General features: G+C 37.9%; 1 protein-coding gene across 4 annotated transcripts in view; it reads left to right on the top strand.

Annotated features, from left to right (window-relative positions):
• Positions 1-17,717, top strand: part of LOC143890009 (uncharacterized) — a 52,211-nt gene that overhangs the window by 6,603 nt on the left and 27,891 nt on the right. For all 4 annotated transcript variants that reach the window (XR_013255099.1, XM_077394490.1, XM_077394489.1 and 1 more), the window contains exon 3: positions 998-4,148. Coding sequence is in view for 3 of the 4 variants with exons in the window: in XM_077394490.1 (XP_077250605.1) it covers positions 998-4,148 (3,151 nt within the window). In the remaining variant the exon portion in view is untranslated. The remainder of the gene's footprint in view (positions 1-997; positions 4,149-17,717) is intronic.

The following is a 17,717-nucleotide window of genomic DNA, read 5'->3' as shown; positions in this document are numbered from 1 at the left end:
AACATTTTTTAAATGTATTAAAAGTGTTTTGGAAAACTTTCCAACTTTACCCCTTCTATATTAGGCGATGATAAATTCATACCCCTTATAGGATAATTCACACCCCTTTAAAGGAGGGTATGTGGCAGACTTTAATGCTTTTTGACATCAATTCACATTAAAGGGGTGCGAATTATCCCACGGGGGTGTGAATTTATCATCGTCCACTATATTTTGTAAATTACAATTTTAAACGTATTAACCATGAGTTTTCTCATCCTTTTTTTTGTGGTATCACGTTTTGCTAACTATGGTCCCTGCAGAGTACTAGTCAACTGATCTCTTAGTGAAATAGTTGTGTAGTTGCCTTTAAGTAGACTTCCCGAAGTGTTGTTGGCTATCATGTAAAAGGCTAGTAGCATGTTGAAAAAGTAGAAGATGACGCATTTGCTAATGGTTTGGTTAGTCCCAGGGTTTTACCACCAAACCTCTCTTTTTTCAAGTGTTTTGCTAGTGGTTTGATAAAGGTTAAGATGGATGCTAGCTGCCTGAGCCTACCCAGTAAATAGTCTCCTAGTAATTCTGCTGCTGTTTGGCAACCAAATGCCCCTAGTAGCCGACTTGGTTCCCCAAAGCTGTGAATAATTCCTAGTAAAGCGGAGCAAGACAAGCAAACAAAGCCTAGTAAACATTATCTGTTTTAAAGTCATATACATTGCAGAGTTGTTGTTGAGAAACAAATCCGGAACCTTTGAACCCTATTTTGCATAGTTTCTGTTGTTTTTGTGCTTTTGATTAGTGTTTTCAATTACTGTCATTTTCACCATACCCTTGCAGAGTTGTTGTTGAGAAAAAAAATCAGGAACCTTTGAACCCTATTTTGCATAGTTTCTGTTGTTTTTGTGCTTTTGATTAGTGTTTTCAATTACTGTCATTTTCACCATAACCTTAGTTTTCCATCAGTTGTAATTCATGTTAAATCCTATTCTTTGACATTGAGGAGTGGTGATCTGCACAGGTAAGGCGCAAGTCATGTGTTTATCACCTACCAGATTCCATGCTTGTTAAAAGCGCTTTTGATGGAAATAAAGGTACTCGGTTTCTTCAAATGGATGCTGCCTCTGCATGTGAGATGAAAAATCAATTTGGATCCGATGAGCAACTACAAACGCCTCATTTACTTTCCATGGAGCCACGGGGTATTAAGTTGCAGGGCGGTGTTGCAAGAGAAACCGAGAGTTATATCATGAATGGTGATTTAACGCAAGAAAATGTCCTTAAACCTAATGGCACTAAATCATTTGATCATTGTGAAGAGTCAGAGTTGCGTGATCCTCATTGCACAATGCTATCTGTTCCCAACAAGTCATCTATTCCTCAAGTTGGAAGTTGCCATCTTGAGTACCAACAAGTTCCTTCACATGGTCAGTTTGATCCTTCTGACAAAGGCAGATTATCAAAAGTTTCAAATGTGGGACCAAAAGATTCTTCCGATGAAATTACAAATGTGTCTGATTCTGAAGTGCATAGAAAATTTGATCTAGTTGATGAGGAAAATGAAGGCTTGGAAGCACATATTCCATTAAAATGTGATGCCGCGATTGATCAAGGTGGACTTGCTGTAGACTCTGCTGTGGATGAAATTGTTGGCGGTAAGATGGAAAATAAATCCAAAGTTTTGGAGAAAGCAGTGGAATCTAGAGATAGAAAAGCAAAAAAGAGAAAGAAACACCGAGCTGCTAGTATAGAAGGCTCCAACCCATCTTTGGTTGAAGAACGTGATCTGACGGAGGACATCACGCCTTTGGGATATGAGAGTGGTAACCTTGGTAATGAGAATATTGCTGTTCTTCAAACTAATGAAACTGGGAAGGGGGATAATACCTTGTCGAGGAGTGAAGGGCATGAAGTAATTACTTCGAATAGAAGTACTTCAAATAGCATTTCATTGGCTCTGGAGGAAGGAAGAATGAATAGTAAAGATGGGATTGGCACTTTGAAGTTTCCAGAAGGTTCTAGAGATAAAAAAAGAAGGAAGTCAAAGAAAAATAGCCTTACTAGTGAAAAGAACCAACATTGTTCAGGTGTGGAAAACGTCAATGATGCTAGAGATGTCACTCCGTTGATGTCTGATCATCAAAGGGTCGAGAATGCTGAAACTCTTAAAAGCAGTAATCACGGTGATGAAATTAAGGAAATGGACAATGTCTTCTTCCAGACTGAAAAGACAGAAACATCAAATAGGACGAATTTAAATGATCAGTTATTGGACCTTGACCAGGAAGCTGATATTGGCAAGGAAGATAAGTCGTGTGAAAATGAGTCCAATTCCCTGAAGTTAGTCCCAAACGCCAGAACTGAAGAAATTGCAGATACTAGACATGCGAAAGGAAAGAGGAAGCACAAGAAGACTCGAGCTTCCACTTCAAATGATCCTAGTGAATTATTAATGGAAGAGAGTGGCGTCGGCTTTCGTGGTCCCACATTTGATAATGAAGAAGGTCAAAGCAGTCAGTGCATTGATGAAATTAATAAAATGGATTGTGTTTTGTTGCAGACTGAAATGGTAGAAACATCCAAAACAGCAAATTTAAATTCTGAATTGTTGTGCATTGACAAGGAACCAAATATGGTGAGTGAAAGTGAAGCTAATTCTTTGAAGTTAGTCCCAAACACCATAACTGAAGAGACTGCAATTGTTAGGGATGAGAAAGGAAAAAGGAAGTCCAAGAAGATAAGAGCTTCTACTGCTAGAAATCCCAATGTTAGTTCTAGTGATCTCGGGTTTGATAATGACGGAACTCTTAAAAGTATTCATCGCGGTGATGAACTTAAGGAAGTGGATAAAGTCTTCATCCAGACTGAAATAACGGAAACATCAAAAACCACAAACTTAAGTGATTCATTGTTGATCCCTAATAAGGATGCAGATAAGACGAATGAAATTGAGGTCGATCACATGACGTTGTCCTCTCGGGTGGCTCTGTTGATCAAAAGTCTCAAACTTAATCATGATGGTGGCTCTGTTGATCTCACACCCTCTAGTAATGAGGACAAAACCATAGGTGATGGCAAAGATCTTGATATCCATCAGAGTAACGAAAACAAGAATGAGGAGTATCCTATGTCTAAAAATATGAAGAAACGGAGGTCAGAAAAAATATTTCTGAAGAATCAGTTACCAGGGTCAATGTTTGAAGGGGAAAAAGGTACCACTATTAGTGCTGAATGTACCTCACAGAACCATTTATCTGATAGTGAAAGGTCAGCACAACTTTTATCAGATACTCTTGAACATAATGTTAATGAGAGGTCTCCTAGAGAAAATGCTAGAGATGACAATTACCTTTCACCTGGCAATCTTGATGAAGCTAATAAAGTTCCTAATTTTGAAACTCATAAGGTTGATTTCAGAGATTACTTTGTGCCTAAGGCAGGGCAGCGTGAAGTTGTTGATCCTGATGAAGAGATTGCCGCTAAGGAGATTCAAGGAAAACCTCATAGGAAGAAAAATATTAAGCGGGCGCAAAAAGTTGATGTGCATTCTCAAGATAATTTTCCTGGTTTAGAGAGCTCAATCAATTCAAATGATCACCACAATCTTAAAAAGAAACTTCGAGATGGTAGCCTTGATAGTTTTGAACCCCAAGGGCCACTTTCAAAGGATGAGAACAAACACGGGCATCATTCTAGTGAGAAAACTTCAATAATTTCTAGAACAACAAAGGTTGGTGATGGGTTTGGAACCAGTACCACTGAACATGCTCCTGTGGTCCAAGATCCCCCTATAGTTAGTGCTCACAATTATCCAGTGGCATTCAGTGCTAGCCCTGAATATGTAGAGGACATGATTTACATTGATAAACAAGGAAGAAAGCTATCAGAACCAAACCGTTACCACGTGGCAGTCAGAAAAGTATCTAGTAAGAAATTGGGTGAAGTTTTGAACAATTCTAACCAGGAAAAGAGCTTATTAGCCGCATCAGAGTCAATTTTTCAGGACAGTAGCAGTGAGTCTTCTCAAGATGATGGAGTAAATGGTTCAGAGGCAACCACCCAAAGTCCTGATCGTTCATCTACATCTGCTTACTCTGATGGAGAACAGGAAGAAAGAAATTTAAAAACTCCGTCACGAAGAGACCGGGAAAACATGGAGCCACCTGGAACTGGTATTATTGATTTCTCCACTTCTGGACATTCATTTCTTGAATTAGAATTTCAAAATGAATTTTGTGACTGTCTATCTTTATTATTCTGCATGGAGATGGTTTTTTGTTTGTGAACCCTGTATTTCTTGGTGAATGATTGATGTTTTGGTGACCTAATTGTTTTTAGTAATTGCTTGCATTTTAGACCAGATTGATCCTAAATTACCAAGCAAATGCAGAGCTATGCTGACTTCACCATGATTAGTCAATACCTTATGCCTCTTGCTTATGTTAAATCTAAATTGACATTAACAATTATACTGAGGTTGAGTACTACATGGTCTTGTTTATCATATGCACTTATTAGTTGTTACTTCCCTATGATCGTTCATTTGCTCAGTTAAAAAAATTCTATTTGTAGCTTAGGAGTAGAACCGATTATTATGCAAAGTTCTCTTATGAATATTTCACTATGTTTTCTGCAAAAAATGTTTGTTTTCCTTGAGCTAATAATAAGTTTTATAAGCAGTATATTATTGATTGAATTGTGTCTCCCTTATAACACATATGCAGTCATGCATTCAGTTAACTTGCGTCCTTCTCATGCTTTTTCCAAAAGATCCCTTAAGGGGTGTTTGGATATAGTGTAAAGAAAATTATGGAAACTAATATTGTCCATGGAAAATAAAATCCTAGGTTCAAGTAGGTTTTCAGTTTTCCTTGAAAAATAAGGAAAACTTATTTATTTCAGAAAAAAATTCCATGGAAATGAGTGTTCCAAACACTGGAAAATTCATTTCCGTGGAAAAAACCGATTTTTCCCTATATCCAAACTATATGTAAGAATATCTTAAGATCCACTTTATGGCGAGGCATTGCTTATCTACTAATAGGGAATAGTCTCGTCCAACCATGTTGAAGATATGAATTGGTCAACTGATTTGATCTGATTTGTTTTTTTTTTTCTTGAGTGATATCTTTTATAATATGGTCTCTTAACTAGAATTTTGTTTACTGATGTAAGTTACAATAGTGTCGCAACAATGACATGTACTTGACATTATCTAAGATCTGACCTAGTCTTGCTATTGGAAGCTTTGTTAAGTCATGATCAATATGGTTTAGAGCTATGATTTGTGGACATGGACACTGAGTGTCGGGCACGATGACCTCCCAAACTGTAGAAACGGGAACACGGCTACCAGTGGGGACACCGTCACATGTACACACACAATAAAAATCTGAAACAACATAAAGATTATGAATTTAAATAATTAAATATGCAATGCGCATGTGATGCAGATTGTAGGCCAAATAAGTGGCATATTTGCCCATTAGTACTTTTAGGGATTTATTTTCATATTATTTAGTTTCTAGGATTTTTATTTTCCATGTTATTTAGGACTTTTATTTTCCTTGGAATTTTATTCCATTGCCTATATATAGGCCTCATTGTATTAGGAATGATAACTTTGATGATTATTGAATTGAATTTATATTCCTCCCCTCTACAAGTTTCTTTCTTCCTCTATTCTTCTATTTTCTTCTTCTCCTCTCTCTTCTATATCTCTTCTCTTCTATTCTTCTCCTCTTCTCCTATTCTTCTTCTACTTCTCGCTAAATTCGTCTCTTCTACTTCTAATCTTCTCTTCCTCTTCTTTCTTCTCTTTCCTCTATTTCCCTTCCCGGTCCTACACCAAATTTGGTATCAAAGCATAAGATCCAAGTCTCCGAGTATCGAATCTTGAAGCGCTCTGAAATTCCCAAAATCTGCAGAAGATTGAGCATCGAATCGCTGGAAATTTCACCCCAAAAATCTGTCGAAACCTTTTTATAACAGCCCCTTTTTTCCTACCCATCTCACACCACTGTCCATCTCAACCACTTATCACCACCAGCCCCCAAAACCCCTTACAACAGCCACCACATCTCTTGTTTAATCAGTCCCCAATAGGCGATCCCAACATCCTTTCTCTCTTCCGGTTCTACTCCAAACCCCTTCTGCAACATCTTCTTCCCTAGCTTTAGACGAGCAATATAAACCCTAAATCCTGGCCGATAGAACTCTTCCACCGCCTCCTTTTGTTTAGCCTTCCGAAGCCCTTACCCATCTTCAAAACCCTCTTTGTTTTTGTCACTAAAACCCCAGCAACAACTCAAATACCCAACCCATCACTGACCTGCTTGCCGGAAAAAAAAAATCCTAGAAACTAAATAATATGGAAATAAATCCCTAAAAGTCCTAATGGGCAAATATGTTAAAGTGGCATATTTGCCCATTAGGACTTTTAGGGATTTATTTCCATATTATTTAGTTTCTAGGATTTGTTTTGGAAATAAATCTCCAAGAATCTAAATAACATGAAAATAAATTTCTAAACTAAATAACATGGAAATATAAATCCTAATGGGCAAATATGCCACTTATTTGGCCTGTAATCTGTCTATCTTCCTCAAAACCATCTCATATGAATCTATCTTCCTCAAAACCAGATTTTTGGGGTTAGAGAAGGGTTCGAAGCATAGGAGATCTACTTGAATTCTAGTGAACAGTGCACGATATCCACTCCTTGTTGATCATTGTATATCCAAAGCAATGCAAGCTTTTGGTCTTCTTGCCGTACTCAACAAGGAAACCCACCGACTTTTTCTTCTCCAGTCTTGAGGAAGGAGGCAACCGGAGAATTTTATTTTGGTAAGTAACTAAGGCAAGTTGTTATTTCCAAATAAAAATAATAATAAAGAAAGGGCAAGTTGCCTTCTCAGTGAGGCAACTGAAGTTGGTTTACGTGTCAGGGAGAGAAAGTTCTGACCTACTTTTATAGAAGTCTAAAAAAAGGGTAATTTTGCAAAGCACCCCCTTTATTTACCTTGGGCACCCCCTTCTATAAGTAAAGTTAAAACAAGAAGAAAGTCACCCCCTCTTTTTTTACTTGGACACCCCCCTTTCTTAATTTCAACTTCACATGACATTCAGTCACGTGAGTATGAACATAAGTTGAAGAAAAAGGGTTATTACCCCCCTTCCTCCTTTGGGCACCCCTTGCCATTAAGTAAACACCAATTAACCCCCCAGTTTTTACCCTTAGGCACCCCTTCCAATTTGAGATCCGAGCAATCCAGGAGTCCGATTTGAGATCCACGAAAAGCATTGCGTTTCTTTCGACATGACAGACAAATCAAACGGTTAATTTCAGTTTTTAACACCGATCGTTATGGCTCCACCATTTGCTCCATACGGATGCATATCATAAGTACTATGGTTATGAACTTATGATGGCTACCGATATCCCTACGGAGAGGTCGAGGATGCGTTTTTAGAATTGATCAATGCACTTGATGCATATCATAAGTACTATGGTTATAATCATCAAATAACCATTCGTTGTGTCAAGGATACATTATGCAGAGACGCCAAGTCGAAATGACAATTCTTCGTCCTAGAGCGCAGTGACTTAGGCAAGCTACGATTCCGTCTATGGGAAGAAGTTCGTTATGAATTTATAAACATTTATGGATATCATTATAAACAAAGATTGAAACATGAGCGAGCAGTGTCTTAACAAAGATTGATGCGTGAAGTAGCCGCTCGACTAGAAGAAGTTGCTTGACTCGCACAAGAAGATGAAGTTCAGGCAATCTTGGAAAGGATAGTGCGTGACTTGGATGAGAGGAAATTAGTACGCGAGGCGGCAGCCCGCTGCGAATGTGAAGCCGCGGCCCGCCGCTAACGTGAAGCAGCAGCCCGTCGTGCGCGAGAGGCCGAAATTGAAGCAGCGAAGGAATTTGCTATCACTATTGACAAGCTAGACACAGATGATGCTCTTGGTCCGACCGATGATATTGTGGATGAGATCATTATAGTTGTTGAGCCCTTACATCAGATACAGAGTCCATGATGGCAGATATTGAGTCAGAGATCTTCGATATAGAGCCAGAGAGTCCAATGTTTGCTGAGGCCGACATCGACGAGCATGACGACTCAGAGATTTCCCCAGCACCAGTTGCCGAGCATCTAGAGAGACAGCTTGACACTTCCACATATATTGTGTTAGAGCCGACTCAGAGATTTCCCCAGCACCAGTTGCCGAGCATCTAGAGAGACAGCTTGAGACTTCCACAGATATTGTGTTAGAGCCACGTGAGGCTAATCCATTGACAGAGTCGCTCGAGCACCGTCATGAGTCAGAGGCGAGTGACCTGACTGTTAAGGCATTGCCAGATCATGCAGAGCACGATCAGTTCCTTGAGGATACCGATTCCATATCATTACATGAGCCCAGTGACATCATTGCTTCTCCAGTAGATGTCCTGATTGACTTGATTGTAGAGGTTGAGACAGAGGATTTCAGTGCACATGATGCTCATTAGGAGGATTGTCAGCCTGACATCCCTGAGCCTGATACAGTTCTAGCAGATGGTTTTGTTGCTGATTCCATTGAGCCGGATTTGATAGCAGTAGGTGATATCTTTATTGAGGCTGGTCATGGATTGGTACTGCCCATAGCTGTTATGCTAATCCCATCAATCCAGGAGGAGTACATTGCCATTTTTCCAGCTTCCTTACTTGTCAGGAGTGGTTCGCGTATTTATGATTCTACATGGGCGATTTCTTCACTCTCATTCCATCGGCGTTTCAGACGCTTCTCATGGTTATCATGCGCATTACACATGAGATAGTTTGATGTGTTACTACTGTTATTGCTTGAGTTGCTCATCTACATATTTGATCCAGGTGGATTAGAACTCGAGGTCGAGTTCTTTTCATGCAGGGGAGGATAATGCAGATTGTAGGCCAAATAAGTGACATATTTGCCCATTAGGACTTTTGGGGATTTATTTCCATATTATTTAGTTTCTAGGATTTTTTATTTTTCATGTTATTTAGGACTTTTATTTTCCATGGAATTTTATTCCATTGCCTATATATAGGCTTCATTGTATTAGGAATGATAACTTTGATAATTATTGAATTGAATTTATGTTTCTCTCCCCTACGGATTTCTTTCTTCCTCTATTCTTCTATTCTCTTCTTCTCCTCTCTTCTCATCTTTCTTCTATATCTCCTCTTCTATTCTTATCCTCTTTTCCTATTCTTCTTCTACTTCTCCCTAAATTCGTCTCTTCTACTTCTAATCTTCTCTTCTTCTTCTTCTTTCTTCTCTTTCTTCTATTTCACTTCCCGGTCTTCATCAACATGCCATTCAAAATGAAACATTAAATCATCAATTAGAAGAAGAAATGTAAAACTAAAAAAGTCATAATGTCAAACTATTAATGGAGGTTACTTTAATTCTCTCTCTCGCTTATGACCGATATTTCTTTTACACTAGAAAGGGCTGTCCAAGTAAAAGAGAGGGGGCGAATATATAATTTCTAAGATATATATATATATATATATGAGAAAACGGTTCCTACACATATGTGTAGAGAGTTCTCTACACACTAGCTTAAAATACAGTGGGGGCCCAAATTGTTTGGATGATCCAAGCCATCCATTTTAAAGGCCCTCACATATATAGGGTGTCTACAAAAAATCAGATCCATAGGATCATCCCAACCCTACCATTTGTGGAGGTAAAATGGGTGTCTTTAAGCCTTCACAAATTAGTCCATTTTTTGCCTCCACAGTTCGAATGGTTAGGATGATCCTATGGATCTGATTTTTTGTGGACACCCTATCTATGAGAGGGCCTTAAAAATGAATGGTTTGGATCACCCAAATAATGTGGCCCCCACTGTATTTTAAGCTAGTGTGTAGATAACTTATCTACACATGTGTGTAGGAACCGTTCTCTCTCTCTCTCTCTCTCTCTATATATATATATATATATATATATAAAGTTTTACTAAATATTAAAAGAGGTGATAGACCTGTTAACATTTTTCTTATAGTGACCTTTTTCTCTCCTGAGAGTGCAGCTGAAAAGACCAGTCTTTATTACATTTTAATATATTTTATTTTGGTTATAAAATCAGTTCCTATCTTTCTTAATATATTTGTATGTGTATGTTGGTGACAGCAGGCTGTCACCTCACATCTATCCAATTGACAGTAAATAAAAATATAAGAATTGAAAAAGCTATGACAATAAATAAAATATTAAATTATCAAAAGCTAATGGGAGTCTCGTTCTTATATTTTGACAACAAGCCCCACAGCTATACAATTGACAGTGTAAAATACATAAGAATAGAATAAGGTAAAGATTGACAGTAAATAAACTATTAAAATATAAAAGCTAATGACAGACTCGTACTTATATGTTTACAACAAGTAAACTATAAAAAGTAAAAGACTTGCCAGTAAAATATAAAGTTGTAAACAGCTACAAGTAGGAGCTCAGCTTATATTTTTCTGAAATTTCTATTTTCTGCACATTGAAGTTTCTATTTTTATGAACTATCTGGAATTCCAGTCTTATGTTTGGGTAAAGGGAAGAAGAGAAACCAGAAATGTCCTGGCTATGTCTAACAGCATGTTGACACATATCCAGAGACGTGTCAGTGTAGACACGTGTCGACATGGGTCTAGGTTGATATTTCAAAGTGTTGACGAATCATAGGTTTAGAGACAAGACTTGGTTCTACATTGAAATCAAAATTAGTTTTATTTAGTTCCATGCTCAATTGGACTTCGCCAAGTTTCAAGGAATATTTTTTCGTCTAGGTTGAATCTAACGCCATGTTATTTTGTGTCTATTCTTATTAAGTTCAAAAATTACTATTATATATATATATATATATATATATATATATATAGAGAGAGAGAGAGAGAGAGAGAGAGAGAGAGAGAGAGAGAGAGAGAGAGAGAGAACTATATATATATATATATATATATATATATATATATATATATCATATCCCAGCCATTACCTCTGTTTCGAAGCCGTCACTGGTCTTCAGTAGGAATCTCTCGCTTTGTATGCAAGTTGTTCGGAAGGAATGCTCCAAGTGGTTGTCAGCTAGCCTCGTGGGCCTTTGACTAGCAATCCTTTGTTCATCTCCTAGGTGTTCTCTCAATTATGGAGAAAGAGATACTTAGGCAAATTTTCATGGCTCTGGTGAGAAATTAGGCGCACAACCTTTTCCTTCCCCTCATGTGGCGAATGTGGGTAAATGAGTTTGTATTGAGACGGTAGCGCGAAGTTGTAGCAACCATAGTTGTCAACCCGATTTAGTTGAAAAAATATAATTATATATCAAAAAGTGAAGCATGTAAAAAATATAACCTAATAGCACATAAAAAGCACTAAGCCAAAAACATAAATAACTATACGCTTGTAACTTGCATGAACAAAAATAATTAAGTCTTGGTTGGAACATAATCATGGGTGAAAACCCTTCCTTGCTTTAGATTTGTATCCGCCCATGATTTATGGTATGGTTGGAAGGAGATTTGTGGTGATTCGGACCAAGAACCCAAGATTGTCCGGACTGGGAGCCTCCCACACATGGTTTTTTAAGCTAAACTTTGACGGGTCTAGTATGTGAACCCTGGTCCTGCCGGAATTGGAGATCTTGAGGGGTGAATTTGGGGCTATGAAATGGGCTTTTGTGGGTCCCATTGGAGTCGCAGACGCTAATGAAGCCGAAGTGCGTTCTATCTACCAAGAAATAAGGTATATTGAGGATGAAGATTTCAATAAGGTAGTGGTAGGCAATGTTTTAAAAATCAGAATTGAATTGTAAATCATAACAAGGTTTAAATCGTACCAGATCATAAATCATAAGATTCATTCATATATATATAAAATAAAAAAATTATAGATAAATTTAAGAATAAAAAATAGCTAATCATTCATTTGTCATCCAAATTCATTAATTCAAATAGAAATCATTAATTCAAATAGAAACTACCATGATTAGCCATTTAATATCGTAATACGAATTGTTCGCTTACAAACTTGACACATACTAATCATCTATTTCTCATCCAAATCCATGCATATTGGATAATAATCTTAAAAATAAAAAGTCACAAGATCATATTAATTCTCAAAGTCTCAAACATCAAATGACCAATATCAATCATAAAAGACCGGAGTCACGGTGTTGTGCTCATTATAGTCATCTCCCACCTCGATGTAAATGATGCCCTCAATCACATGCATTGTGCTTGACGGGTTCGATTCGTTCGAATTCCCACTCCAATGTCTTCTTCCTTCTAATAAAGGGATTGCGAAGGCTTCTTGTAATGTAGAAAAGAAATGAGATCTTTCGAAAGAAAGTTCTATTTTCTTTTATACAGAACTTTAATTTGGATAAATCGCATGAATCGTATGGATCGAATGATTTATAATCAAATCGTAATATTCAATCGAAAATCGTAAGATTCATACAAATTAAGATTCAATCATGGTATTCAAATCGTTTTGCTTAAGATTTGATTTGATCCGTAAAATCGAATCGTAAATCGTAAGATTTTCAAAACAATGGTGGTAGGAGACCCGCTCAATGTTATAAGGTGGCTTAGTGTCTCTCATTGCGTCCATTTCTTCGATGAGTTCCAAGATAGGGTGGGGGATGCATCGATTTCTTTCCATCATGTTAGGCGGTAAGCTAATGCTGTGACGGACAATTTAGCTAGACATGATGTCTCGAGAGAGTTGAGCTATTTGACTTCCTCCCTTGATCCTTGCAGTGGGGCTTGTTCTTGACTTTCTTTTTCTTTTTCTTCCTCGTTTTTTGTATAGACCTCCTCTTTCCTTTTTTCACATTTAATGCAATTGCCTACCATTCAAAATATAATAATTAAGTTCTAAGTTCGAACTTCCAAGTTTTCAACCATCAAAACAAGAAAGCCCAGGCCTAGAGACTTGACTTGACTCGTAAGAGTCTTATTTTTTCAACTCGACTCGCGGCGTCACGCAAGAGTCACAAGACGACTCATAAGAGTCTTCAACAGAGGCGACTCACGCACGCGACTCGCCTCGAAAGCCCAACAACTCGACTCGACTCGACTCGAGAGTTGACTCGTACGACTCGTAAGAGTTTGACAACTATGGTAGCAACACCAAGAGGTTGTTTTACTTGTTGCCAACCTATATCCTCTAGGATGTAAACAACAGGATCATCCGCTCCTATCCAGCCCATCAAGATGCCAAGGTTGTCTAGGCTAATGGGGTCGCTAGTGGTTGATGTCTTCCTCATAAAATTCCTAATACACGATATCAGAAATTGTATTTAGTTTAACTAGAAAGTCTGTCTTGAGAAATGAAAACATTAATTAAAAGCACTATACCTTTCTCGAAACTTCAACTTATAGTGGACAAACACCAGATCATCCAATCTCGGGTGCTCTAACATGTTCCTCTTTGCAGAGTGGATGTGCTCCAAAGTACTCTAGTTCCTTTTGCATTGTGTCACACTACAAGCTTGTCTAAGTATCCTGGTTAAAAAAGCTTTGCAGTTTCGGGATATCCTTATCAAAGCGTCCACCATGCAACTGTAATTATAAATTTCTCATAGCCAGGAGTCATTAAATTTTCAAATGAAATGAATTTCAAAACATAAAAAAATTACTTTACCTAGGCCTAACTTGCTTCGCTTGTAGATTATCATAACTATGTCGAAATAACTCGAGGCTTTACAATACTCAACTCGAGCAGTAATGATATCCTAGGTATCTTCTTTGGGTATCAATCTGCTAATGCAATCCACCAAGCCTTTGGTGGCCTCATTATTCTTGGAGAAGGTGGGGATGAAAAATAAAACAGAGTTAAGGAAGTAGCCTACTACATGAAGGGGACTCTGAAGCTGGTTATCCCATCTTATATCAATATCAATAACTTTCTAATTTGATATGGACTTTGATTTTTTTTTCCTTCAACCTCTCCCATATAGATTTCTTGGCCTTATCTAACCCATGGAAGGTTTGTCTTAGAGATTTTCCAAGTAAATTATTTTGACCAAGAGCTCACCAATATTGAGAATGAATATACAGTTTAACCAAAAATCATTATCCAACAATATGCTATTAATGTCCTGACCAGGAGAATAGCCATCGGACATAAACATTTATTGCTAAGCATTCTCATGCACCATATGACTATGGTAAACAAATTCGCAAATCTCATCCAAGGACAACTCAAATCTTTCCTGTTTGTGAACTTACTCTTCATCAAGTGCAAATATCCTCCACGGTTATAGATAAATCGGGGTTATCTTTCGAGCACTCTCTATCGTGCTAGTAACAATTGGGACCCCTTCTATCTTCGCCGGGTTTTCTAGCAGAAAATCTATGTAGGGGGGGCTGCACAAGTGGTGGGCTTATAGAAAGTTTTATATTTAATCTTCAACTTCTTTCTTGGAGCTTTAGCTTGGCTCACTGCTATAAACTACACAACATTCTTGGAATCAACTTCTGTAACAATCGAATAAAAATTAAAAATAAAGCATCAACCTTCTCTGCTATTCCAGATACATCTATAGATTTAAGTCAAATAAATCCTATGAGGCTATAAACGAAGAATTTAATTAACAGACATCCAGTGTCCATTCTAACATTGGCTATAATACTAAAGCCAATGAATTTCCTTGAGAAATTGGCCTTATCCAAATACTGATGGATCTCGTCACTGTTTTCTTCAATATTGCTCCCTCAGGTCATGAAAAGTGGCGTACTTTTAAACCCTGACCTGACAATATTAATCATATCAAACATTGGTTACCATTATGAAGAATTAACAATATTGAAAGATACATTGGCATCAACTGTTTCTTTCATAGCTAAAGCACTTTTTATTCTTGATTGAGCTTGGGGGGAAAGATATATTGGCATCAACCATTTCTTCCATAGCTAAAGCACTTTTTAGTCTTGATTTAGCTTGGGGGGGTCTTTATTGGGGCAAAAATTTGTTTGGACCTGATCCCTTTTCCTTCTTTCCACTCCCTTTTGCATCTGTCTTTTCCCTTATGCCCCAATCTGCTATTGAGGGGGCTAGTAATTGCAACATCCTCATTATCTGATGCGTTCCCCAGGATCACATCATTATCTCCCCCCTCCCCCTTTCAACTTTCATTGGCATATCATATGTATTAAAAATATTTTCCATAGTTATATTCTTTCTAGACCTTACTTTTTTGTGATCTTCCAAAAGCTTTCCGACTCTCCATTTCATATCTGGTGTAACCTTTCATGTTGTTGTTCACCCGGAACACTCGCTAGATGCTCTTTTAATCAGGTAATACCACCAATTAGAGGCTTATTAAAACTATGCAAGTAATTATTTTGTTCACCCCACACCAATGTACCATATGCCAGCTCCAGTTAATCCAATCTAGCAGGAGCAAAACCAATGGAAGATGCTTCTCCAGAAGGTCCTGAACTCATTTTAGGTGAGAGATTAATATAAAATGAAAGATATAGAAAAACCCTAAATAATGCAGAGTAAACCCTAAAATACGATACCTCTTTTGAATCATTGCGTTGATGGAAGCAAAGAATCCTCCCCTTCATGTAGAATGTGATGGAGGAAGATATTGAACTAGAAAATATTAAGAAATCCACGACTTCAACCTTTGGTAGGTTTAATAGAAGAAATGAGTTTTGCAAGTGTGTCAAAGTGAGGGGTTTGTCATTATTTAATATCATTAAAAAAACATGACGGGTTTGATGTTTTATCATTAAAAAAACATGACGGGATTGATGTTTTTAAAATCCCTCCCATTTATGGGAGGGTTAAAAGACATCAAATGCCTTCAAACAACCATAAACAATAAAAAAGGAGGGTAAACGAGGAAAACTAGAAAAATCGCGGCAAAAAATAGGTTTTGGATTCAGAGTGTGGAGAGACATTCTATCTTTTTGTGTTTTTTTTTTTGACCTGGGTATCAGATTCAGAGTCTATTCAAGGGATTGAATTCAGTTTTGGCTAGATAAATGGTGCTCAGATAGTTCTTTAAAAACTTTGCTTCCAGATTTGTTTGTCATTGCTTTGTCCTAGTATAGCTTTGTGAAGGATAACATGGAAAAATGCAATGGGAAGGTTGTTTGGTTGCCGAAATTTAGAAGAAACTTCTTTGACCGTGAAGTGGAATCAGTGGATAGGCTTATGGTATTGATAGAAGAGGGTTACATTAAACAAGATGGGGAAGACAAAAGGGTTTGGATCTGGAACACATCTGGCGACTTCTTTGTCAAGTCCTTTTATATTCATTTGGTAGTTAGCTCGGTCTCCTCTAAGGTAGCAAGAGTGTGGTCTATCCAAGCTCCCCCAAGGGTGTGCACTTTTGGATGGGTGGCTCTTTGCGAAAGGCTCCAAACGATGGACTTTCTTCGCAAAAGGAAAATTCTCATCATTGATCATTGCGCACTATGCATGGAAGTGGGGGAATCCGCTAATCACATTCTCATCCATTACAAATTTGCGAGGGAAGTGTGGAGCAAGTTGCTAAAAAGACTTGGCATTTGTTGGGTGTTTCCTACTAAAATTTTGATTTTGGACCTCTTAATGGCTTGTGCGATGAATCCATGGAAGGAAAAGGGTAAAAATTCTTTGGTATGTATCTTTCTTAGCTACTATTTGGGTACTTTGGAAGGAGAGAAATGCTAGAGTCTTCAAAGGGGTATCTGAATATCCTGCCTTCCTATTTGTCAAAGCAATCACTTTGACAATTGCTTGGGTTAAACCACTCCCCCAATTGAAATTTGTATCTGCATATGATCTATGGGAAAAGTGGAAGGATAATTTGGAGTGATGTGTGGTGTTCTAATGAGCCTCTTAGGAATCTATTCCCGGATTTGTATAGGCTGTTGAGAAAGAGGCCTTTGTGTGCGACTACCTTGTTCGTAGTGGGGTTAGCATAGTTTGGTCACCTAGATTTAGGAGGAACTTTTTTGATTGGGAGTTAGAGTCGGTATTCCAATTTCTTAAGCTTTTAGATAGGTGCTATAGTAAGAGGTGCGGTTTGGATAAGAGAATATGGACTAAGGCATCTTCCAACATTTTCTCTGTTAAATCTTTCTATTTTTGTTTATTGCCTTGCGGTGTATCCTCCATTTCAACTAAGGTATGGAACTTCCATTGGCCGCCTAGAGTTGGTATCTTCAGATGCGTGGTATGTTGCGATCGGATTCAAACGATCAATTTTCTACGGAAGTGTGGCATGATCCTTGTTGACCATTGTCCTCTATGCTTGGAAGATGGTGAATCCGTGAGTCATCTTTTCATCCATTGCTCCTCTCGTCATGGAGTCACATATTTCAGAGATTTAGTATTAGTTGGGTTTTTCCATCTTCTATCTCGTATTTGTTACATCATTGGAGCTTTGCGTCGTGGAAAAAGAAAGGCATTATGTTGTGGAATATTTGTCTTCTTGCTACATGGTGGGTGATATGGAAAGAAAGAAACTCTAGAGTCTTCGAGGGGGTTGCAAAATCTCTGTATTGGTTGTATATGAAAATTATTTCTCTTTCTATTTTTTGGGCGAGGAGTCTTCCGGCATTTCGGTTTTTATCAGCTTTCGCCTTATGGGAGGGTTGGAGGTATGTATGCTTTAGTAGGGAGGATTGCCCTAATGTTGTTCAGAGATGGGAAGCTCCGCCTTGTGGAATGTTCAAAGTTAATTTTGATGGCTCAAGTCATG

The sequence above is a fragment of the Tasmannia lanceolata genome, unplaced genomic scaffold, assembly GCF_043159265.1.
Source record: "Tasmannia lanceolata isolate RefF3 unplaced genomic scaffold, GAP_Taslan_0.1 ptg000013l, whole genome shotgun sequence".
NCBI classification, from domain to species: Eukaryota; Viridiplantae; Streptophyta; class Magnoliopsida; order Canellales; family Winteraceae; genus Tasmannia; species Tasmannia lanceolata.
Note: the sequence above shows the minus strand (reverse complement) of the source record. Positions and strands in the feature narration are given on the sequence as shown.